Genomic DNA, 24,070 nt, shown 5'->3' on the forward strand with positions numbered 1-24,070 from the left:
CGCATGCGTGCGGCGCCCGTTCCCTCGGGCCCGCCGGCCTGGTGCGTGCGCACGCGCGCTGGCCCCCGGAGGCGTCTGGACGTGCGGAGCGCGCGCGCGGCTCGGAGGCGCACCTGTGAGGTGTCCCCAGAGGAGAGGGCGGGTGGGTGCGCGGAGCCCGCGGCCCGGGCGCCTCAACCCCTCACTCGGAGTGAGTTCCCGGCGGCAGGGCTGCAGCCTCTTTCTTCCTGTTCTGGACCCGGGCGGGGCGCCGGGCGGCCGTGGGGGGCAGGGGCGCGGGCTCGGGTGGGCAGGCGGCTGAGGGGGTAAAGAAAGGCCAACAGCCCACCACTCGGGGTGGGCCCGGCGCCGGGCCGGCCCCTGGGCACCGGGGGGAAGGTCCGGGCGGCCTGGCGTCCCCTGGGCAGGCCCCGCGGAGGGCAGCGGGGTCTCGGGCCTCCGCGCCCGGCGTGGGCCGCATCGCCGGGCTGAGGGGAGCGGGGTTCACAGATGGCGGCCGGGTGCGCGGCGCAGGCAGGGCGAGGCCCCGCGGGAGCCGGACTCCCGAGCCGGGCTCCATTGTTGTGGCAGCCGAGGGAAGGGGGAGCAGAACCGCTCCCGAAGCCCGAGGAGCGGCGCCTTGGAGCCTTTCCAGGCGGGTCCCCCGAGAGGCGGCCATGGCCGCGCCGGGGGCGCGGGGCGGGCAGCGGGCAGCGGGCGGCGGGCGGCGGGGCCTCGCTGCAGGGTGTGCTGTGGGTTTTTCAGAGCCCGGCGGCCCCGCGGAGCCCGACGAGCATCCGGCGCAGGTGATGAGGAGCCCCCGGCGCGGAGCGCGGCCGCCGCTGGACGCCTCCATTGTTTGACCGCCGCAAGGGCCGATCCTCACCCAGGTAAAGCGGCGGCGGCGCGGGCGAGCTCCCTTCTCACTCCCGCATCCAGGGGAGTCCTCCCCTCTTTCGGGACTTGGGTTTCCTTCCTGTCCCTGCTTCTGATTAACTCAATATGTCCACTTCCCAGGCATCCCCCTACCCCCCCCCCAAGTCTGGGCTCATCTTCCCGCATCTCTGCCAAGTCACCTCTCGCTCCCCTCAAACTCGGCTCCTTTGTGGAGGCCTGCCCGCTCTCCTGGCCGAGCGCTTGCGTATTGGCTGTCTTACCGCAACAAAGGAGGCCAGAAACTAAAAAGAAAAAACAAAACAAAACCCCAAGCTATTGCTTGTGCTGCTGTTGCTGAAGGAGCGTTTTGTGCTATTGGGGCAGCGTATTGTCTTAAGGGGACCGACCCGGTTTTGTTTCCACGTTTTGTCTCCTCCTTTAGCCGGGACCCCTACTTCCTGTGCAGATGCAGCGCTTTCTAAGAGCAGGAAAGTGACCTTGCCCCGCCCCCAGGTTCATGTAACATGTTCTAAAGTGATTTTAAAGGCGTCAAGTCATACGTTTTTCTTGGTAGAAACGCCAACATCACCGAGATGGCTGAAGTCTTTGCCGACCAGCCCGTGCCCGGAGTTAACCACCGGAGCGTGTCCTTCTAGATCTTTTAAAAGACGGGGACGAGTGCGCACTCGCTTGCATGGCCTTTGTTTTCACGGCTAGGGCGCCCCGCCTTCCGTGTCAGCAGGTGGCGAATGGGTTAACGCAGCCGCAGGACGGCCGCCTCGTGTCCCCCAGTTTGGGTGACCGTGGTTTATGTAGCCATTTCCTGGATGGTGGCGGTTTAAGCTCCAGAACGGCCTTTGGGGCGGTGGCTCCTGGGGAAGTGCCTGCCGTTTGAGTGAAGGAGCACTAATTACAGAGAGTTCGGGGGCAAGTTCTCTCTCGGGTTACAGACCTCCACACGCAGCCTCCCTCCACCCCCCCTCCCCCCAGCTCACTATGACCCGTCCTGTGTGACCTTGGGCAGGACGCTCAGCTCTCCGAACCTCAGCTTTCTGTTCCTCACCTGGGGTGACGCCTGCCCTCTGTGCTCCCCAAGTTCAGTGACATGAAGGATGTGAAAGTGCTCTGTGGAGTGGAACGTGGTTTATACATGTTGGTTTTATTAGCTTTTACGATCCAAAGGAATTTTTTATTTGCAATATAATTTATGTTTTCTCTTTTGACCAGCTGTGTGTATTACAGAATACCAGAGATCACCAAGTTTGCCTTTTAATTTGTGATTTTGTTATCATTCATTTTTATCAAGTGCTGTTAATACTTAGACTTCTTAAAGGATATTTTACAAAGCACATTTTTTCTAGTGCTTTACATGCCATAAAAATAAGGCATATAAATTTGTTGGCTACGAGTTAAGTATCCGCAAACTGAACACAGCTTCAAACAAAACTCTCATAATAGGAACAAAACTTATTTCCTAGCGAGATAAACGCGTATGCACGTTTTCCTGCGCGTTAGCTCTCACTTCCATCCGGTAAAATCGGTTCTTCCTGAATTTGTAGGCAGCATGGGAAAGAGTTTGGGAATTTAAATACTGGTTGAATGATGAGATGGATATCTTTTTAAGGTGTAAGAGGTGCAGTTAAGGGTCTTGTAAGTATTTTTCTTTCATTCAGACATACTCGAGTGCTTGTGGTGTGGCCAGAGAAATCAGCTGTGATTGTCCTGTTGGGAGTTTATGATCTGCGGTGGAGGGGATGGCGATGAAATGCAGTCACTCAGACTGCTCGTATGACCCCAACTGGTGTCTGCGCTGCAGTTAAGTAGCACCTGCCCCAGGAGGGGACAAGAGGACCAAGTTTTAGATTGTGGAGAGAGGGCCCCGAAAAGAGCCGTCTGCCCTTCTGGAAAGATCCATCTACCCTTCCTCCCTTCTACACCGCCGTCCCCCCCCCCCCCCCCCCTTTTACAAAAGTAAGATTTCAGCTGAGATCTGAAGGGAGCGTAGGCGGTAGTGTGGAGTGAAGTGGGGCATAATTTTCCGGGCAGGGGAATGGCATGTGGGAAGGCCCTGGGGGAAAGTGCTTGGCCCACTCCGGGACCTGAAAGAATGCCTCGTGGGTGGTTACGGAGGCCAGGGGAGAGCGAGGCGGGCGGGGCCTCTGGGTCAGGCAGGGTCTTGTAGGGTGGGTTCAGGATGGTTTATCCGGAGGAAAGCCGTCGCCAGGGTTGGGTTTTAAGCAGAGGAATGACATAATCAGATTTGCATTTTCAAACAACCACTCCAGCTGCTACACGCAGAACGTGGGGGTGGGGAGTGGGAGTGGGGGAGACCAGACCGCCCTTCCAGAGGTCTGTCTGGACGAGAGCTGGTCTTTCCCTTGGAGTTCACATTGAATTCAAACTACCAACTACACTAAGGTCAAAATAGACATTTTATTCTTTTTTCAAAAGTCCTCATTTTTTTAAATAAAGTGGAATGAAAAGGCACATTCTTAATGCAAAAAATACACATAAATGTTAATGGTCCATATTATACTGAACAAGAAAATAACGAATCAAATTTAAAATTGGGAAATTACTTAACACAGGTTTTCTAAGTTTTGTCAAAACAGTAATACGTGAAATAAGAGTGCGGTGAGGGTCTGAAATGAACAGAAGGGAAATACTTTGTAGGTGCTATTGGCTACAAAAATGAGAGTTTCTGAACAACAGACCAGAAACGTTGAGGATATGATGGAGTACACAATACACACCTAAAACCCACAGCTTTATGAAGACCAGACAACCCGGCAGAAACTGAAGTGGAAAATAGAACAGGCTCCGCTCACACCGCCGCAGAACACACACGTAGGTCCAGTCTTACGGGGACAAGTGTGATCGACGCAAGGGGACGCAAGCGCCCGGAAGGACCGGAACGGCTGTCGTGACTGCAAGGGCAGACCAGGTCCCAGGGTGAGATGTCTAAGCATAGAACCGGACCGAGTAATTGTGAGGAGCGAAGTAGCTTTTAAAAATCGAGCTAGATGTGTGTGTATTGGCGTGGCCTGGGTGGATGGTAGGGTACATTACTAAGCCAAAAAAGCAAGTTTAATTTTTTTGTAAGATACCAAAAAAAGAAAGAAAACTGTGTGTGTGTGTGTGTGTGTGTGTGTGTGTGTGTGTTCTGAATAAAGATAGAAAAAGTTAGAGGACCGAAATATTTGAGAAGGATACATTGTAACTACTGAGCGAAAGTCATAGGGGAGACAGATTTTTTTAAAAAAATATGTTTTTACTGATTTCAGAGAGGAAGGGCGGGAGAGAGAGAGAGAGAGAGAGAGAGAGAGATGGAAACATCAGTGATGAGAGAGAATCATTGATCGGCTGCCTCCTGCACGCCCCACACTGGGGATCGAGTCCACAACCCAGGCCTGTGCCCTGACTGGAATCGAACCTGGGACCCTTCAGTCCACAGGCCGATGCTCTATCTACTGAGCCAAACCAGCTGGGGCAGTAGAATTATTTTTAAGGGTGCGTTTGTAGAACGATTAAGTTATGATTCGTCAGCTTGGTAATGTAGGGCCATTAAAATGTTTATGTAGAAAACGCATTGAAATGTTTGTGACAGAGTTAAGTGGAAAAACCAGGACACAAAATTACATACATGATAAGATTAAAACTCTTAAACAAAAACCCTGACAACTGTCCAAAAAACCTAGGGAGAGCAGTCTAGAAGAAATTAGGTGAAATCTTTAAAATTGTACATTGGGAGGTAGGCTGTTGGGTGATTTTAAGAGTTTCCCTTTTTGGGTGTTTTCTAGACTCTGTATTACACTTAGAGTGGAACCTGTGGGGTTAGGAAGCGCATTGTACCTAGGACATAGGCCAGCTGCGTGGTGAACAGGCTGGTGCACTTTTCCTGGGAAGACGAGACCTGCCCTGCCACGGTAAGGCGGGCTCTAACCGGTGCCTGAAGTCTGCCGCGCTAAGTGGTTTTGTTTTCAGTGGAGTATTTGGAGTTAGCTTGAGTGAATTTTGTTACTTCCAATATTTGGAGGAAAATTGCTTCCTAACAAGATGCAGGGTAAGAATGGTTCCCACTTCTAATTTTGTACCCGTGGAATAAACGCAGACGCCTGAACATGGGCCTGGATTTCCTGGTTTGACTCCTGTGCACTCGCTGCGTTTCTGACACGGAGAGGCAGTCAGAGCGAGTGGGACTTCCCAGTCTTTCGGGATGAGGAGGGGCAGCCAGCCGGACCACGGGCAGAGCATGCAGGGTCCTGAGAGGCTCCATAGAGCGAGCTCAGGGCGTGCACGGTCGGGGAGGCTGAGCAGGTTGTAAAGGGGTGTGGACCCGTTCACTGACCAGGTGCTCCTGGGGGTCTGCAGTGGGTCCGGGGAGTGGGGAGTGGCATGTGGTTTAGTGGGCGCCCAGGCCACGAGTGTGTCACCGAAGGGAGCTGTTGGAGGACGTGTACGGGCCCTGGGCGCACAGAACATCCACGTCTGAGGGGAAGGGCGGAAATCAGGGAGGCCATCCTGGAGAAAGGGGCGTCTGGGTGCGACCTGAAGGTAAGCGGGACCGAAGTGGGAAGGCCTGGAGGTAGGAGGAGCTGGGGCGGAGGGGAGGCCGTGGTTGCGGCCAAGAGAAGGTAGGTTTGGCTGACCTAGAGCCGATGGGCGGTGGGGAGAGGGGCGGGGGAGGTGCGCCCGGAGTCCGAGCCACATGAATCAGTCAGGAAATGACACTGGCCTTCCCGGGCCGGGCACCGTGTTAAGCGGGTAGCACAGCCCATTTCGCGTTGGAGAAGATGACGTTAGAGAGGGCGGGGTGAGCGGGAGGTGAGACGGGAGGCTTTTGCGGTATCCAGGAGGGCCTGGTGAGGGTGTCAGAACCTGGTCCCCTCTGGCACCTGGGGACGGGGGTCCTGCTCCAGTTGGGGGGGGAGTAGGCTTTGGTGAGGGGACGGGGATGGACAGGCTGCGCCGAAAGGGCGTGCGGACGTGCGGGTTCTTCCCAGAGAGGCTTTGCGGGGGTGACTTGCTGCTGCAGATCTGGGCTTCGCTGTACGAGCGAGTAGGCGCTGTGCACAAACCCATGACTGAAACCAGCGTTTCTGTGTTCTTCTTGGGATGTAATTAACCCGTCTAAACCGTTTAAGGTTGGAGAATGTTGTCCAGCTTAGACAGGCCGTCAGCACCTTTCACATGGAGCACCTGACTCTGGGCAATGTCGCGCGTGTCTCTGGGTTCATCGGGCTGAACTCTGCCTCTCTGAGCAGGTGGCGGCTTCTCTGAAGAGCTGGGGGTCCTATGGTCAGTCGTCCGGTTGTCAGACTGACTGGGGTGATCTCTGCTGATGCTGTCGAACCGGTCCCTCCCATAAGGAGGCCGGCCCGGCCAGGGAGTGTGGTCCCGGTCTCCACCCCAGCCTGGAAGGCCCCCCGGCCGTTGGAAGTTGTCTTAACAGCTCCGGAGGCTGCAAGTCCAAGGTCAGGGTGCCGTGGAGTCTGTCTGGTGAGGGCCCTCCTGGTCCGTAGACGGCCGTCCTCTCGCTGTGTCCTCTGTCCTCACGCGAAGAGGTGAAGGAGCTCTCGGGTCCTCCGAAAGGCTCCATCCCCTGATTCCACCACATGGGGACCAGGTTTCATTGTGTGAATGAGGGGGCGGGGGGGCGGGACACAAACATTCCGGCAGTCCCCCTTCCCAGTGGGACCCCAGGAGAGTCTGACCGGCTCCGCTTTGGTCCCATGTTCACTGTCGTTCAGTTCATAGTTGTGGGCCTTTGGGAGCAGATGCGCCTAGCGGAGTGCCGGAGCCCGGCAGGCTGGCGTGCGTGCCACCCTGAGCACTGGTGGGAGTGGCGTCCTGGCACCGCGGAGGGCCTTCCGGGAATGGACAGGACCCGTAGTTTGGAACGGTTCAGCGGTGTGATAGAGGGCACAGGAGTGGAACTAGCTCGGTCAGCTGAAGTCGTTCAGCCCAGTTTTAAAGTATTAGTCCAGTTAATCCACGTGGAGGAATCACAGGCCGGGAGACCAAGGGCTTCAGTGGATTCCCATTTGCTCCTGGAAGAGGGATTTTAAAAACGGACCTAACCTGGCGTCGTATCTGCCGCACGCAGAGTCCATGCATTGCTTCCCAGCAGGCGGGTGTTCCCGCACCTCCATTCCCACTGGAACGCGCCCCGTCTGTCACCCGAGACATTCAGTGAAGCGGTCCTGAGGCTCATTTATCTTTCATGCCCCTGCAAGTTCAGGCTCATGAAATAATCATTGCTTATTTCCACGTCCTGCTCCGCGGTGCCGCCCGTGGTCCTGTGACAGGTCTTACGAAGAAGGCATTGAGCCAGAGCAAACCTGCCCCGAGGTGAGCGGTGAGACAGTTCATGGAGGTCACCTGGCTCCTGTCTCCTGCACACGACCAGTGAGCCCTGGCGCGCCCTTATTCAGCCTTACTTCAGATGCACGGTTCAAGCGTGCAGGGTTAAGCCTCATAGGATTTAAGAGCATTTCACGGATTCCGAGTACTTGGCGTCAGCTGGCAAACAAGCCAGGCTTCTGGGCTCACCCGTGTTCAGTAACCTCGGGCCTGGGGGTGGCCCAGCTCACCGTTAGAACCAGGGGAGCTGCAGAACGCAGGCTTCGAGGCCTCCTGACATGAAATTCAAGTTCCTAAGGGCTTCTGACAGGCGCTGGTGCAGGCTGCGGCCGTGGGAACGGGCTCCCGCAGAAGGTCTCCAACCGCCGGGGCAGGAACCGGCCGAGATGGCGGCGCTGGCGGGGTGTCATTGGGGAGCACAGGGAGCCCACATGCACCGCGGGAGCTCTCCAAGCAGAGAGCGAGGGCGTGTGTGGCAAGAGCGGGTCCCGGAGGCAGTGGGGTCGGGAGCTAGCAGTGGGGGAGGGGGGGCGGTCAGTGGGTACAGTGTTTCTGTTTTGCAAGATGACTGTGCTGTTAACACTACTGAACTGTACGCTTAAAAGTGGTGAAGGTGCTAAACTTTTTGTTTTTTTACCACAATTTTTAAAAATCCATTAAAATAGCCAGAATCCCAAATCCCAAAGTTCTTGAGCTGCCACCTGCTGTGACACTCGCACGCCCAGTGTGCTGAGGACAGCCTGGCTGACAGCCACATGCGTTTCTGGGGCAGCCCCAGGCCCCGCCCGCCGTCCCCTCCGCTCGTGAGCCCGGCCTCGGGCGCCTCCGGCTTTGCTTTCGCTTCTGCCGAGGATGGCGCGAGGCCTCCGTGCTGCCCCTTCTTTCTGGGCCCGAACACGGTCTTTGTCCCTCTGGTCCCTGTTCCCGGCAGTGGGAGGAGGAAGCCCTTCAGTAACTGGGTGTCGTCCTCTGAGGTGAGAGACATTGGCCCTCAAACCTGCCGCCCCGGGCAGGGCCCCGCTGTCCCTCGATGGAGGGAGGCCACAGAGCCTGGCAGAGGGAACGGACAGGAGGGCCGGTCCTATAGCCAGAGGACGCGGTGCCTCTGCTGTCCCCAGCACGCTGACTCCCCGTGCCTCTGCTGTCCCCAGCACGCTGACTCCCCGTGCCTCTGCTGTCCCCAGCACGCTGACTCCCCGTGCCTCTGCTGTCCCCAGCACGCTGACCCCCCGTGCCTCTGCTGTCCCCAGCACGCTGACCCCCCGGCTCCTGCGTGTGTCCTGAAGGGTCCTTTCTCCTCCGTCCCCGTCAGTGTCCCCTGCAGAGGAGAGCTGAGCACTGAGGCACTGAGCCCCGCCCCCCCGCATACTGACGTCTGTCTCCCTCCCCGTTCCCCAGAGGAGTAACCGCTGAAGGTCGCCCAGCTGGGAGGTGTCAGGCCCGGAACTGGACTTGGGACCGGGACTGAAGTCCAGTGTCCGCCCGCCAGGTTAGCTCGCTTCCTGACACAGGTGCAGGCACACTCAGCAGCCCGGGGAGATGAGCCTGGGTCGTGTGGGCTCACGGAAGGCCGCCACGGGCGTCTGGCCGGTAATGGCAGGTGCATTTTATTTTATTTTATTTTATTTTTAATATATTTTATTGATTTTTTTTACAGAGAGGAAGGGAAAGGGATAGTTAGAAACATCGATGAGAGAGAAACATCGATCAGCTGCCTCCTGCACGCCCCCCACTGGGGATGTGCCCGCAACCAAGGTACATGCCCTTGACCGGAATCGAACCTGGGACCCTTGAGTCCGCAGGCCGACGCTCTATCCACTGAGCCACACCGGTCAGGGCAGCAGAGGCATTTTAAACCAGCCCTGGGGACAGGGAGAGTCCAGGGGAACTGGCACTGAGCCTCGTGTGGCGGAGCTGGGTCCCGGGTCCGGGAGCCTCTAGTGAAGGACGGACGTGTCAGGCCAAGTAGGAGAGGGAAGTGAGGAAGCGCGTGTGTGCGCAGGCCCGCTGCGCGTGGCACTCCACAGTGCTTTCCCCTCCGCCGTCTCCCGTCCTCCCAGCGAGGCCGCGCCGCTGCCGTCAGCTGTGATTCCGGGTCGGTTCACGATGAGCCGTGAGCACCTGCGCCGTCCGGGGGCGAGTCTGTGGAGGACTTGGCGGGAGGAAAGCACGTCTGTCCGCTCTGGTCTGTCTGCCGTTCCTCAGGCCGCACGTCTCCCTTCACGGTGTAGGGCGGTGGTGCCCGACCCTCTGACTGGGGAGCCCACCTCGTCACACTCAGCACAGCTGGCTGTCATGTCTGCATGGACATCTTCGATGGGCGTCTGTGTCCGTGCTGGACCAAGTTCCATGAGGGAGGGAACCCATTATATTTCCGCTCTCTGTCCAGGCGGGGCCTGGCTCAGTCAGACACTCGAGAACCATCTGTGGCTGGGTGACGGGAAGACGGAGGTGAGGAGGTGAGACGTTGCTGATGGGAGCTGCCTAAGCGCAGGAAGCAGGGAGAGGCGACGCCAACAAGGAGGCAGGCACACGGTGACCCAGGTCGTGTGGGTCCAGGCTGCTCCCTGAGGAGGCGGTGCTGGGCTGAGACCTGGGTGTGACCGTGACGGTGACGCCAGCTCTCTGAGGACCGGGCGAAGCGTGGGCCTGGGAGGCGGAGGAGAAACAGGCTGGGCAGGTCTGAGGAAGAGAGGGCTGGAGGACGCGGTGTGTGGTGGCCGAGAGCCTAGAGGAGGTGAGATTGGGTAGAGCCAGCGGCCAGCACCTGCCCAACCTGAAGGCTGTGTGCAGTTAAAGAGCTTCCGGGGGGGGGTGGGGGTGGCGGGGCACAGGGAGGGAGGGGCAGGGGTGAAGCAGAGACGTGATCGAGAGGCTGTGGGCAGTCTGCCTGGCAGGTGGGTGCAGTGGCGGTGGAGAGACGGGGGAGGGGGACACCAGGTGGGGGTGGGCAGCGAGGGGGGCGACCTGGGTGGGGCAGTGCAGCGCAGGGAGGGGGAGGAGCAGTTTGAGGGGTTGGGTTTGGAAAGGTCATTTGGGGTGTCTGTAGCCGGGCTGCGGATGAAGCTGGAAGCCGAGCTCACGATGTGGCTGAGTTACTGGCGAGGTTGTAGACTCGGAGAAGAGGGGTCCCCAGTTGGAGCCCTGGAGCACCCCTACATGTTGAAGTCGGGCAGGGCAGGCGTCTCCAGTGAAGGCGACGTGGGCAAGGTGGGGGGACGGCGGGTGGGGGTGCCATGCAGGCCAGGGAGACGGTGTGTCACAGTGTCACAGTCCCAAATCCTGGAGCTGCTTCGTCGGCACCAGGTGCCCTGCGCGCGCCCCGCCTCTGGAGCTGTGGCCGTGGGCCTGCCAGGTCGGCGGCCCCTGTGGTGCTGTCACAGCTGCGGGCTCACTCGGGATCCTCGAGGGCTCAGCCTCTGCTCGGCAACCGGCTGGCGCGTGCACGTCTCGTGCCGGGGCTTGGGGCTGCCGCCGCCTTCAGGACGCTTCTCCTGCTGAGTCAGGTTCGTCTTGATTCCGTCCCAGCCTGAGCGAGTGTGATCCCACCGGGTGGCTTTTTGCACCTCCGTGTCCATGCTGAGCGGTTCCCCTCTGATGGTGCCCTCTCCGCCCAGCGTCCTGGGCCTGGTGCCTGCAGCCGTACACGGCAGGTGCTGCCTCCGGAGTCGGTGGGGGCATCGGTCCTTCCTGCGCTTGCCGAGATCTCGGGGTTCATCTCTAGAAGCGATTACCAGGCCAGAGGATCGGTGTGCGCATACTTTTTTCTAGACGTTGACTGTATGTGTGCTGAAACTTTGCTTATGCGGTTGAATTTTATTATCTTAACACTTCCACCTAGAAACAGTCACTTTATTTTGCCATTAACACGTTAATCATCATGTCAGTCACCAATGACCGCCTCTATACTTTCCGTCCGGACCTCGTCGGTCACTGGTGCTGCCAGCGTACCGGTGAAATCGTATATCGCGGGCTAAACGGAAAGGAAGACCAAACAGGCTTGGCACTTAACGTATTAAAAACAATTTTTTTAAATGTATTTTTATTGATTTCAGAGAGGAAGGGAGAGGGAGAGAGAGAGAGAAGCATCAATGATGAGAGAGAATCATGGATTGGCTGCCTCCTGCACGCCCCTCACTGGGGATTGAGCCTGCAACCCGGCATGTGCCCCGACCAGGAATCGAACCTGGGACCCTTCAGTCCACAGGCTGACGCTCTATCCACTGAGCCACACCAGCGAGGGCTATTTTGCCATTTTAATGTGAAAGAAATCTCCTCAGACAGCCCCGTACCCTCCTCTGGGTGGAGCGTGTTACTGAAAGTGCTCACGGTCGGTTCATTTCTGTTCACGGACCGTGGTGTCACTGAGGCTAGGACGCGTGAGATGAAACGGTGGCCGAGGCGTGATCCGAAACCCCAGGAGCCTTCAGGTGGAACACGTGGGGTTACTTCCTTCTGTTTGCTCCTCATTCTGTTTGCTGTATGTGTTATCCCGTGTTGGTTGCCACGTGACTGGAACATGCCCTGGGATGGGTGCAGCAGGGTCTGTGGGGGCAGAGAGGGCGCGGGGGGCACTCGGGGACGCGCGCACCAGGTGGAGCTCCTCCCTGCACCGACCGACGGGCTGCGCACGAGGTGCCGTGGCACTACATCCTGGCTCAGGAGACGGATCCAACCCAGGGGCGCTGAGGTCTTACAGTGCTGCTGCTTTGGGGGGCTCTCAGGAGAGAGTACCGGGAGGCTCACTGGGGCCTCTGGGGGGGCAGCTGACCAGGCAGTGCAGGCGGGGAAGGAGGGTCAGGCACAGCAGGAGCGTGTGCAAGCCTGAAACAAAGCGGGGGCGCGGGGAAGGCCGGGCGGGACTTGACGTCTTAGGTTCAGGACCTGAAGCTCATCAGGAAAGCACAGGACAGAAACGCGCCTGATGTGCACGTGTGTGTCCATTCTCCCCGGGACTGCAGGGCGGCTCCGACCTGGTGTGTGGCTGCGGAGGCCGCAGTATTGCCCTTCCGAAGTCCCCGTGGGGGCGTTGCTTCTGGTCCTGTGTGCGGGCGGCTGCTCCTCGCGCGCTCACGGGCTCCTGCGGGCTCCTTTCCCAGTAGCGCCCCCTGTGCCCAGGTGTCTGTCGCAGGGAGTGGTGGTGCTGGCTGTGACTCGCTGTGCACAGGAGCCTGACATCTGCACCTTCTCTCTTCAGACCTGCACCCCGCGGACCGCGCTCAGAAGACGGAGCCCCTCCGCAGGAGCAGGGCAGGTCTGCGCTCACATCGACACCCGCTTCGATAGGAACCGGCAGCAGGCCCTGCACAGCACGGCCCTTTCACCGTCTCTGTTTGTTTCTGTCGCAGGAGGCGGGAGTGGCGCCCGGGCAGGGAGTCCTCAGCGCGAGGAGCCGCACACCTGGGCCCGAGGAACTGGCTTCCGGGGAAGGCTCCCGGCGGATGTGCAGGAGGCCGGGTGTCACACTAACTCTTCCCGGAGAGCCTGCGGGGGCCGAGACCAGCACGGAGCCTCAGCCTCTGCGGCGAGGGACGCCGCGCACCGCCGCCTCTGCGCGTGGGAAGTGCGAGGCCATCCCCACGAGGGAGCTTCCAGGGGCTTCCAGACGCCACGCAAAGGTCTGCAGCCGGAGCCCCGTGCCATGTTGACACTCAGGACCCAAAAGGGAGCTCTGCGTTCGTGAGCCCAGGATGCGCGCGGGCGTGCGTGTCGCTGCGTAGGCAGTAGTGACCGAGTGGGGAACACTATGCAGGAAGAAGCCTTCCTCAGGAAGGCAGGCAGGGCAGAGCTTAGGCCGACCTTGAACCCCCCGAGCAGAGCGAGCCTGAGATAAGCTGCCAGCATGGCCCTGTAACTGTAGTAGCCGCCAGGAGCTTTCTCCTCTAAGCCACGACACCAAATAGGAAACATGATCTACAAGTGCCCCATGTGCAGGGAGTTTTTCTCTGAGAGAGCAGACCTTTTCATGCATCAGAAAGTGCACACTGCCGAGAAGCCCCATAAGTGTGACAAGTGCGACAAGGGTTTCTTTCACATATCAGAGCTCCACGTTCACTGGAGGGACCACACAGGAGAGAAGGTCTATAAATGCGATGATTGCGGGAAGGATTTCAGCACCACCACAAAGCTGAACAGACATAAGAAAATCCACACGGTAGAAAAGCCCTATAAATGTTATGAGTGTGGCAAAGCCTTCAATTGGAGCTCACACCTTCAGATTCACATGAGAGTGCATACAGGCGAGAAACCCTATGTCTGCAGCGAGTGCGGGAGGGGCTTTAGTAATAGCTCAAACCTGTGCATGCATCAGAGAGTCCACACCGGAGAGAAGCCCTTCAAATGCGAAGAGTGTGGGAAGGCCTTTCGGCACACTTCCAGCCTCTGCATGCATCAGAGGGTCCACACGGGGGAGAAGCCCTATAAATGTTATGAGTGTGGGAAGGCCTTCAGCCAGAGCTCTAGCCTCTGCATCCACCAGAGAGTGCACACGGGGGAGAAGCCCTACAGGTGCTGTGGGTGTGGGAAGGCCTTCAGCCAGAGCTCCAGCCTCTGCATCCACCAGCGAGTGCACACTGGAGAGAAGCCTTTTAAATGCGATGAGTGTGGGAAGGCCTTCAGCCAGAGCACCAGCCTCTGCATCCACCAGAGAGTGCACACAAAGGAGAGAAACCATCTCAAAATATCAGTCATATAAAGAGTTTCGTTAGGAGTTAAAAACCTTAAAACCCATAAGTGCCACTAGGAAGGAAACCCTATGAATACCTGCATTGACCCAAGAAATTGCTCCCGGCAGCCCCGGCAGAAGGTTCCTTTTGAGGAGGCGTAGGTGAGGCGGTTTTCTTATTCCTACCGAGTGTGTCCCACAGCTTGATGTCCCTCCGGGCGTCTGCCCAGGATGGGTTGTGAGGTCCCAGCCATCTCCCATTCACGGAACGCGGGTGTGCGTTTCCTGGGCTTCCGGCCCGACGCCTCCGTGGTTGAGTACTACACAGGAAACCACGCTCACCCAGCCTCCCGCGTCACCACCTGCGGACGCTTCTCCCGACAGCGAGTGTCCCAGGTACCCCGTCCGGAGCTCACGACCCCCTTCTCGATCAGGCGTATCAGTTAATGCATTTGAAAGGGACAGCTCCCCAAGGCAGTGCTCTGGAATTTCTCCATAGATCCCATTGTTTGTCACCCCACTTTGCCTGTGTGTCCTCCAGGTCCTTTCCCAGAAGCACCACCCTTCCTAGATGGCATCAGATCTCTGTAGGTTTCAGGCGGCTCGGGCGCCACTCATGTGGCCCATCAGGAGTCACTGGCAGGCGCACGCTCCCTTGAACCTTTTTTTAATTTTGTGGATTCTGCTAATCACTGTTCTGTTAGACTTCCTTTGTAGCGACTACATCACCTAGTTTTAACTGGAACGTTTTTGGGGAAATAGCTGAATGTAAATAGGGCGGCAGGAGCAGGCGGAGTTGGGACGTCTCTGCCCTCAGGTGGGGGGGCCTCCCTTGTGGCTGGATCCTTCCGGCCAGGGCAGCCCGCGGGGTGGGAGGTGGGAGGAGCCCCTGCTCATAGTCCCTCTGATTCCAGGCAGTGGCGGCCGGGAGCCCTCCCCACTGCCCTCGGTGGCCCTTGGCTGAGGATTACCTACCGGTTCCCTTTTAGGCCTGAATGTCTATGCTAGTTACCCTTCATTCACTCATTCATTCATTCATTCATTCAACGAGTATTTATGGAACACCTCCTATGTGCCAGGCACTGTGCTGGGTGCTGGGAATAAGACAAGGGCCCTCCTCATGGCGTTAACTTCTGGTGGAGCGGACAGGCCATGAGGAAACCAACAGCGTAGTTTGAGGTAGTGATTGCTATGAAGAAAATAAACGGGGTGATGACTTAGAGGGTGGGAGGGCGGGGGTGGGACATCCTTAGGTAGCAGTCGGGCAAGGCCTTTCTGGGGGTGACATTGGGCGGAGAGCGGGGGAGCTCTGGCTGGCGGAGCCTCGAAACCACAGCGGGCGGACCTGCAGTGTTTGTGGACAGAGGCTGAGGGTTCTAGGCCTTTTTTTTTTTTTTTTTTTTTTTGGCTACATTGATATTAAACGCTCATGTGGAGGAACTCAAGGAATGTCTAGACGACCAAAAGTCCCCAATGACAACAAAAAGCGGCCGCGGCCAGCCTTGTCTGCCCGTCCTGTCGGCGCTGGCCCCACATGCAGCCCTTTGCTCAGGAAGTCGTGGGGAAGTTAGGGTCTTTGAAGCTCGGACACGGGTGGCCTGTCCCCACGTGGTGTCTCCATTGGCACAGGTGGGAAACGAACCACCCAGAATAGTCACGGAAGTGCTGACGGAGCTTGAGTTTCTCACGTGTGAATTTTCTGTTTGACTGGAAGGGGTTTTTGTAAGGGAAACCTCCGCGTGGGGTGGGGGGGCGGCTTAAAGGAGCACACGGTGGGCGGGCCGGGGAGCGAGGTGGCCCCTGGGCTGACTGGTCACCGTCTGGATTTGACTCCAGACGGCATCGCAAGTTTTGGGGGTCACGTCCCACACGCTCCCCCTTCACCCAGAACGGCCGGCACAGCCCCTTCCAGGCCGGTCCCCGACCGCGATTTACTGTAGCGTCTTCTCGTGTCCAGCAGCGCGAGGCGTTAGGGAAGCTAGACTTGTAGTAGGTAGAGAGCCCGTTGCAGTAGCGCCCGTAGTTGTAGGCTAGGACGGTTGATTTGATTTCCGGCTTGATCACTGTTAGGGATGTGAGCTTGGGCAGATCACTTGGCCTTCGAGGCTGGTTTCCTCCCCAGCGGGGACGCCAGGCTCGCGGGTTCGCGTTTCCCGCTCGTCCAGAGTTCTATATTTCTACATAGGTGAATTATTTTATCACGCTGTTGCTGGGAAACGACTAACACTTTGGAAGCTACTAATCTTATGTCGAGCTTTAAAGTCCATAATTGTCTTCAGAAAATATTATTTGACCTACAGTATGTCCAGATCAGTTTAATAAAATTACTTTATAACAGGGCTCTGTGCCTGGCCTGTGGTGTGTGAACTCCGTAGTCAGCGTGTGTGTGTGTGTGTGTGTGTGTGTGTGTGTGTGTGGACTCCATGGTCAATTTGTGTGTGGGGAGCCACTTGTGCACCATGGTGACCATGTATAGTTGGAGCTGGGCACCTGGGGTGAGAGGGTGGGGTGCTGGCCATAACCGGGGTGAGGACCGCAGGCCCACACGGGACCAGACCAGGGGCCCAGCCCGGGTGGCGGAAGGGCACGAGGGGCGGTTGCAAGAGGAGGCGGGTCCGGTGGAGGCAGCGCCCCCGGCAGCCCACCTGGCGGCAGCTGTCCGTCTCCACACGGAACCGCCCAGGGTCCCACACTTCCTGCTCTTTGAAGAAAACCCCCACACGACTGCCACGCTGTGGGCCTGTCGTGGTCACCGGTGGGGCCCCACGTGCCGTAGGCCAGCCCTGCCCCAGTCCCTGCTGGCCACCCCCCGCTGGCCTGAGGGCAGGTCCGCGCTCCCCGGCCACCACCACGGGGGAGGCAGCCCATCCGGCCTTGGGCTGTGGGTGGTGGGGGAGAGAGGCCACCCGTGGGCTCAGCGGTCACCGGGGAGCCCTTCTGGTCCCGCAAGGACTGAGGGTGAGAGGTCAAGGCCGATGGCCAGTGAGACTTGAAGTCTCAGGTGAAGCTGTTCCTGTCGCTTGGTGCTGTGTTCTCCCGCGTGTGGGCCGTGCCCACGTCACTCGCCTGGAGTGCAGCGTGCAGGTCCTGCTCGACCCGTCGGGGTGAGCCGCCCTCCCAGTGCAGCGCCGTGGGCTGTGGTCGGCGGAGCTCCGGGCCCCGTCTCCTCAGCAGCGTGCGTTTGTGCTCCCTCCCACCTCTGGACCCGAGAACTGTTTGGGAGAGTTGGCCTAGTTTTTTCAGTTTTATGTTCTCTCTTCTCCGTCAGTCACCGCACGGATAGCTTTTAAGAACAGACACACACACACAGGAAGTAAGGCGTCTTTCCCTGGGGAAACTTGGAGAAGGCCCCCCCCCCAAAAAAAACCACACCCTCGAATCCTATTTCACAGAACTTTAAAACTCTTAATTAGAAAAGTAAGTTCTGTCCCTCCCACCTGGGTTTGTAGACTGCAGTGTATATATGCCTCCTGCACTGACTTGGTGATTCTGGAGGAGGAATTGGTTTCTTTTGCTGCTGTGGACAAACCAGTTAAACAAAAACATGAGCCAGGCCGGTGTGGCCCAGTGGTTGAGCGCCGACCTATGAACCAGGAGGTCGAGGTTCGATTCTCAGTCAGGGCACCTGCCCAGGTTGCAGGCTCCATCCTCAGTGGGGGGCGTGCGAGAGGCAGCCAATCGAAGATTCTTATCGTTGATGTTTCCCTCCCTCTCCCTCTCAGAAATCAATAAAAATATATTTTTAAAAAGTACAGAAAGTACGATCATACTATACACGTTAAGCCTAGTAGCAGAGAGAGCCTTCTAAGCAAATGTTTACGGCACCGTGCCCTGGGAAGGCCTATACAAGTGTGAGCAGCTGCTGCGTTAGTGCAGAGGGCAGCACGCATAACCCTGCCTCGGGCCCTGGGAGCCAGGAGGGGCTTCCACCAGGAGGGCTTTCAGGGCTGCGTAGGAGTTCGCCGAGCAGTGTGGTGAGAAAGCAGAGGAGAGGACGCGCACCGTGGGTCTGTCAGTGCTGCTTCAGGACCACCCGAGGGCTTGTGGGAACACGGGTCCCTGAGCCCCACCCGGGTTTCTGACTCAGTGGGTGCGGGGGCGGGGCCTGAGAACTTTTGTCTCTATCAAGTTCCCAGGGGATGCTGCTGCTGCCGCTGCCGCCGCCCGAAGGACCACCCCTGGAGAAGCGCTGATGCAGTCGCAGCGCGTTTGGGAAACTGTAAGTAACTCGGCGTCGCTGGAATTGGATGTGGCTGAGCGATTTGTTTAGAGAGTTAGGGAGGGGCTTGCGTGTCCAAGAGGGTGGGCAAGGGACGTGGAGAGACTCGCGTCTGTGTCTCCTAGCGGCGGCGGGCACCAGGATACAGGACGTAGGATGTGATCGGATGTCCAGCCCTAATGCTGCGAGATGCTACGTGAGTGGCCTTCGGCCCTAACGATAGGAGATACGGTATCACATGGCATAGCTTTCTTTTTTTTTTTTTAAATATATTTTATTGATTTTCTACAGAGAAGAAGGGAGAGGGACAGACAGAAACATTGATGAGAGAGAAACATCGATCAGCTGCCTCCTGCACACTCCCCACTGGGGATGTGCCCGCAACCAAGTTACATGCCCTTGACCGGAATCGAACCCGGGACCCTTCAGTCCGCAGGCTGACGCTCTATCCACTGAGCCACACCGGTCAGGGCACGTGGCATAGCTTTCAACCCCGCATGTGGTGAAGCGAAGGGATGGTCAGCGGGCGTTGTGCCCGTTTCACAGCTGAGGTCACTGCGCTGTCACGCGGCTCACTGGTTGGAGAGGGGGAGGCAGAGGGCGCTGGGCTTGGCGGCTGGAGGTCACAGCGGGGACACCTACAGCGTTCATGTTGGAGGCAGATGCCGGCGATGCCCGTGGCCACGCCAGGAAGTGCAGGGCTCCGGGGAGCAAGCTTGCACACGTGCGCCGTTGGTCACCGCTGTGTGTGTCCCGATAGCCCCCTCCGGCTGCTGCTCAGCGGCCTGTGTGCGGACCACCCACCGTTCCCCCTCCCCTCGCCTGCGGTGGCCACGGGCTGTGTGAACACCCCCACGTCTCTCACTGCGGTTGCTTTTGTGCCTCAAGTCTCTTACTCAGCCAAAACCGGTTTGGCTCAGTGGATAGAGCGTCGGCCTGCGGACTGAAAGGTCCCAGGTTCGATTCCGGTCAGGGGCACGTAACTTGGTTGCGGGCACATCCCCAGTGGGAGGTGTGCAAGAGGCAGCTGATTGATGTTTCTCTCTCATCGATGTTTCTGACTCTCTATCCCTCTCCCTTCCTCTCTGTAAAAAATCAATAAAATATATATTTTTTTAAAAAGTCTCTTACTCAGCCCGGCCGGCGAGGCTCCGTGGTTGAGCGTCAACCTATGAGCCAGGAGGTCAGGTTCGATTCCGGGTCAGGGCGCAGGCCCAGGTGGCGGGCTCCATCCCCAGTGGGGGGCGTGCAGGAGGCAGCGGGTCAGTGCTTCTCTGTCGTCACTGACGTTTCCCTGTCTCCCTCTCCCTTCCTCTGAAATCAATGAAAACGTGTTTAAAATAAACAGTCTCTTACTCAGCGGTGGGAGGCTGTCCCCACAGCTCCTGTCATCTGGGTGTCACCCTAACGGCCCCCGAGCCTCTGGTGTAGGATTTCTGGTGCCCCTTCCTGCTTTGGGGGGTGGGGGAGAGCAGGGAGCCTGCAGGCAGGACCCAGAACTCCATCACTGGACCTGCCTCTCTCCCTTTCCCCGCAGCGCCCCCCCCCCGCCTCCCCCCACCCCGTTAGTTAAGGTGGCGCACTGTCCGTGTGCAGCCACAAGAGGGCGCCGGCCGCCCGAGTGACGGAAAGGCGCTGTTCTCCCGGAAAGTCACCGGAGAGCGTGGCCTTCCGGGGTCGTTCCATTGTCGCAGAAGTGGTTACTGACTCCCCCCAAGCCCGACCGGTTGGGGCGCCGTGGGTGGGGCTCTCGGGCCCCAGCAGGGAACGCGGCGGCTGGCGGGTGTGCCGAGGCGGCCACACCGGGTGGAGCTGGAGCTGGGGCCGGGCGGGCGGGCGGCGGACCTGGAGCGGAGGACGGGCCGGGAGGTCCTGGAGCCCAGGCTGTGCGGAGGGGCTTCCTGGGAAGAGCGCAGAGGGGGTGCAAGGCCTTTTCAGAGAAGTCAGGCCGGCTCCGGAGGGAGGAGGAGGGGGAGCCCCGCGCCCACGCTGACCCAGAAACGCCGCCAGAGAACGTCCCGGCGCCCACCGAGAGCCCAGGTCGGCCACGGCCCCCCCCCCACCGCCCCCGCCCCCGCCCCCGCCCCATTTCCTGGGCCGAGGCGCTGGGAGACATGCCCTGCGGCGCTGTGCTCCAGATCCACCCCGCCCCCAGGCCCAGGCTGTCCACAGCATCGCCGCCGACCGGCCAGCAGGGGGCAGCGCGCACCCGGTGACAGATTCCCCTCAAGCTCAGGACGCGTCCCTGTCCTTCCGTCCCTGTCTGCTTGCTGCTAGGACCGCGTTGCCTGTGCACTGGCCTGCGAGCCGTTTCCAGGAGCCGGGTACCGAGTGGAGAAGTGTGAGCGGGAAGCCTGGAGGCCGGGACGTCCCCTCCCGCTGACCCCCTGTGTTCTCAGGCGAGCTGGGCCTCCGGCCGCAGGGAAGGGTGGAAGAGAGCCTCGCTTCTGCTTTACAGCTCCCCAGCGGCGTGTCTGCCTCCCTCCCTCCCTCCCTCCCTCCCTCCCTCCCACACGTGAGGCCGCTGGTCTCTGGCCACGGGTGGGTGAGGCAGGCACCAGGGCCACTGAGACAGCCTGTGCCCTGACCAGGGCCGGCATCGCGCCTGCACCTGGGGCATGTGCCCTTGGCCGGAATCGAACCTGGGACCCTTCCGTCTGTGGGTCGATACTCTGTTCACTGAGCCTAATTGGCTAGGGCTCGTCGGCGACTTTTATTGTGGTGTCATTTTATTTTTGCAAGTGGCTTTCCAGTTTTCCCAGAACCATTTATTGAAGGGTTGGGTTTGTTTTTTTCATTGACTTCAGAGAGGAAGGGAGAGGGAGAGAGAAACATCAATGATGAGAAACATGGATCGGCCGCCTCCTGCACGCCCCCCACTGGGGATCAAGCCCACAACCCAAGCAGGTGCCCTGACCGGGAATCGAACCGTGACCTCCTGGTTCATGGAGGACGCTCAGCATGGAGCCGCACCAGCCGGCCCGCAGTGACTTTCGATGGCTCACTCCTGCCCGCCGCCAGGGGAAGGCGGGCCCATGTGGAGCACGAAGACCAGCACCTCCCGTTTGAGACACACTCGGCCTCGCTCAGCCGCAGCTCAGGGCGGGGTCACGCTGGGAGCGTCTCCTGGGAAACCGGGTTGTCAGAGGCATTTAGCGCCGGTTTATCGTAACTGGTACTTCATGCCCGTCCACCGTGCGGGTGTGACCTGAGAGTTAAGGCGGGGCGGCTGCTGTCTTTTCTGTTCCCCGTTGTCAGGGAAATCTGTGTCTCTTTGGCCTAAATGTTAGAGAGAGAGAGAGAGAAATGGGGCTTTCGAGTAGCTTTTCCGCTGCTGGCGACAAGGAGCCCCTGTGGCCAGAAACCCTCCACCTTTTAAACACGTTTTCATCTGCGGTAACCGTGACGCTGCAGGAAGCCACCAAACTGGTGTCCGCCGCTGTAGGCGACGTGTGCGTGAGGACAGACAGCCTCAAACCAGGACGTGGCTGCGGGGACACCGGTGCGACTACGTCTCTGTCCTCAACCCGCTTCCACGGCAGCCGACGCCCCCTCCGGATTCTCGGCTGCTCCAAGAACAGGGCTCGGAAACCTGTGTCCTCTGCACAGGGCCGCCCCCCTCCCCATCTGCCCGCTTCCGTGCACCCCACGGGCCGCCCGCCAGGCGGGCTGGGGCTGGGGAGCTGGAGGCGAGCTGGGGATCTGCCGGCCCCCCTGGGAACGCGCTCAGACACCCGTCTCGCCGCTCTCCATCGATTTCCACTTGAGACGGAAGGAGGTGGAACTGGGGTGAGCCGCCTGGCTCCCAGGCGAAGCTCTGATTACAGATTAGAGGCGAAAGCTGTGCACACCGCGGCCCGAGAGGAGTTTCACCCGCCACCTGCGTGCATCCCTCAGGCGGCGGCCTCTCGTGAGGTGACTGGGGTGACTGTGGGCAAGCGTCCTGCAGGGGCCCGGGGCGCGGCCTGGGCGGGGGCTGGTGACCCGAGAATTTGCTGGGAAGCCGGGCAGTGGGCGTGCTCTCGGCACTCTGTGACCAGGCCTGTGGTTCCCCGACCCCCGGTCACCAGCGGGCCGGCTGCCTGGCATCGGCGCAGACCCACAGACAAGGGCTGGGTCCCACAAGGCTGCCCCCTCAGACACCGACTGCACGGCCAGGGTGTCACCGGAGCCTCCGAACACCTGGCCCAGGTTCGCCTTCCTGCTGACATCTGACGCCCGGGAGGAGGGCCGTGGGCGGCGCCGGGTACCCAGCCTGCCAGCCCACCGTCCTGGCCACCGTGTCCGAGGCCTTCCCAGCGGGGGGCCTTCCTTCCCCCTTCAAGGAAGACAGCAGGGAGCCCCGACGCCCAGCCAGGCCCCATCTTTCTCCCATTGCTGCCAAACTGGGGACAGTCCGTGGTCCCGCACTGGCTTCTGGCCCACAGCGCCGGCAGGTCCATCGGGCCTGTCGTGGGCAACGCGGAAGGGTTCTTTCCTCCACCCCACCCCAGCACGCCCCTAAAATCCAGCCTTGTCCGGCTGGTGTGGCTTAGTTGTTGAAAATCCACCTGAGAGCCAGGAGGTGGATCCCTGGTCAGGGCACTGGCCCGGGCTGCCGGCTCCATCCTCAGTGGGGAGCGTGCAGGAGGGAGCTGATCAGTGACTCTCATCATTGATGTTTCCATCTCTCTCCCTCTCCCTTCCTCTCTGAAACATCCTATCTAATAAAAGAGTAATATGCAAATTGACTGTCACTCCAACACAAGATGACTGTCCCCATGTGGACACAAGATGGCCAGCAGGGGAGGGCAGTTGGGAGGGACCAGGCCTGGAAGGGAGGGCAATTGGGGGTGATCAAGCCTGCAGGGGAGGGCAGTTAGGGGTGACCAGGCCGGCAGAGGAGAGAAGTTGGGGGCGCTGGGCCTGCAGGGAAGGGTAGTTGGGGGGGACCCAGGCCTGCAGGGGAGAGCAGTTGGGGGGGACCAGGCCTCAGGGGAGGGCCATTAGGGGCAATCAGGCTGACAGGGGAGCAGTTAGGCATCAATCAGGCTGGCAGAGGGGTGGTTAGGGGGTGATCAGGCTGGCAGGCAGAAGTGGTTAGGGGCAATCAGGAAGGCAGGCAACGAGCAGTTGGGAGCCAGCAGTCCTGGATTATGAGAGGGATGTCTGACTGCCCCTTTAGGCCCGATCCTGCTTGGATCAGGCCTAAACGGGCAGTTGGACATCCCTTGAGGGGTCCCAGATTGGAGAGGGTGCAGGCTGGGCTGAGGGACACACCCCCCCATGCACGAATTTCGTGCACCAGGTCTCTAGCATATATATATATATGTATGTATGTATGTATGTATGTATATACATACACACACACACACACACACACACACACACGTACACTAGTATATACACACGTACTTGTCTCAAAGACCCGGCTGGTGGGTTCTGCCCCACACTCTGGCCTGACGCCCCTGCTGTCCTAGTTGAGCGGGGCCACCTCCCATGTGAGACCAGAGACCACCAGCCCCGTGCCGCGCACCCCATGGGCCTGGGGCTGGGGAGCTGGAGGCGAGCTGGAGATCTGCTGGCCCTGCTGGGAACGCGCTCAGACACCCGTCTCACCGCTCTCCATCGATTTCCACTTGAGACGGAAGGAGGTGGAACTGGGGTGAGCCGCCTGGCCGCCTGGCCTTGCCATGCTCGCCGGCCCTGGGGGCAGGAAGGGCGCCCCAGTAATCGTGGTGCTGGCTCCATGGTTTGAGGGTTAACTAGTGTGTCTGTGGGGCTTTCCCCGGAATGGGGCCTCAGAGGGTCTCTCCGGCCCTAAGGAGCGAGGCCCCTCCCCGGGAGCCGTGGGCACTTACGGGGCAGACCCGGCCGCGGCCCCACGGCCCCCAGCACCTGGTCAGGGTTGTCCTTGCCGATGGCGAGGGCCCGGGCCGAGGAAGCTGCCTCCCGGCCTCACCTCCCCCTCCGCCTCCTGAATGGCTGCC

General features: G+C 59.3%; 1 protein-coding gene across 1 annotated transcript in view; it reads left to right on the forward strand.

The window, feature by feature from the left end:
• Positions 1–50: 50 nt before the first annotated feature.
• Positions 51–24,070, forward strand: part of LOC308238415 (refilin-A-like) — an 82,683-nt gene continuing 58,663 nt past the window's right edge. The window contains exons 1-3 of the mRNA XM_080650248.1: positions 51–190; positions 745–869; positions 18,012–18,101. Of these exons, the coding sequence (XP_080506374.1) occupies positions 18,075–18,101 (27 nt within the window). The 5' untranslated portion in view covers positions 51–190; positions 745–869; positions 18,012–18,074. The remainder of the gene's footprint in view (positions 191–744; positions 870–18,011; positions 18,102–24,070) is intronic.

This window comes from Plecotus auritus, assembly GCF_963455305.1.
Source record: "Plecotus auritus genome assembly, chromosome: 13".
Taxonomy (NCBI): Eukaryota; Metazoa; Chordata; class Mammalia; order Chiroptera; family Vespertilionidae; genus Plecotus; species Plecotus auritus.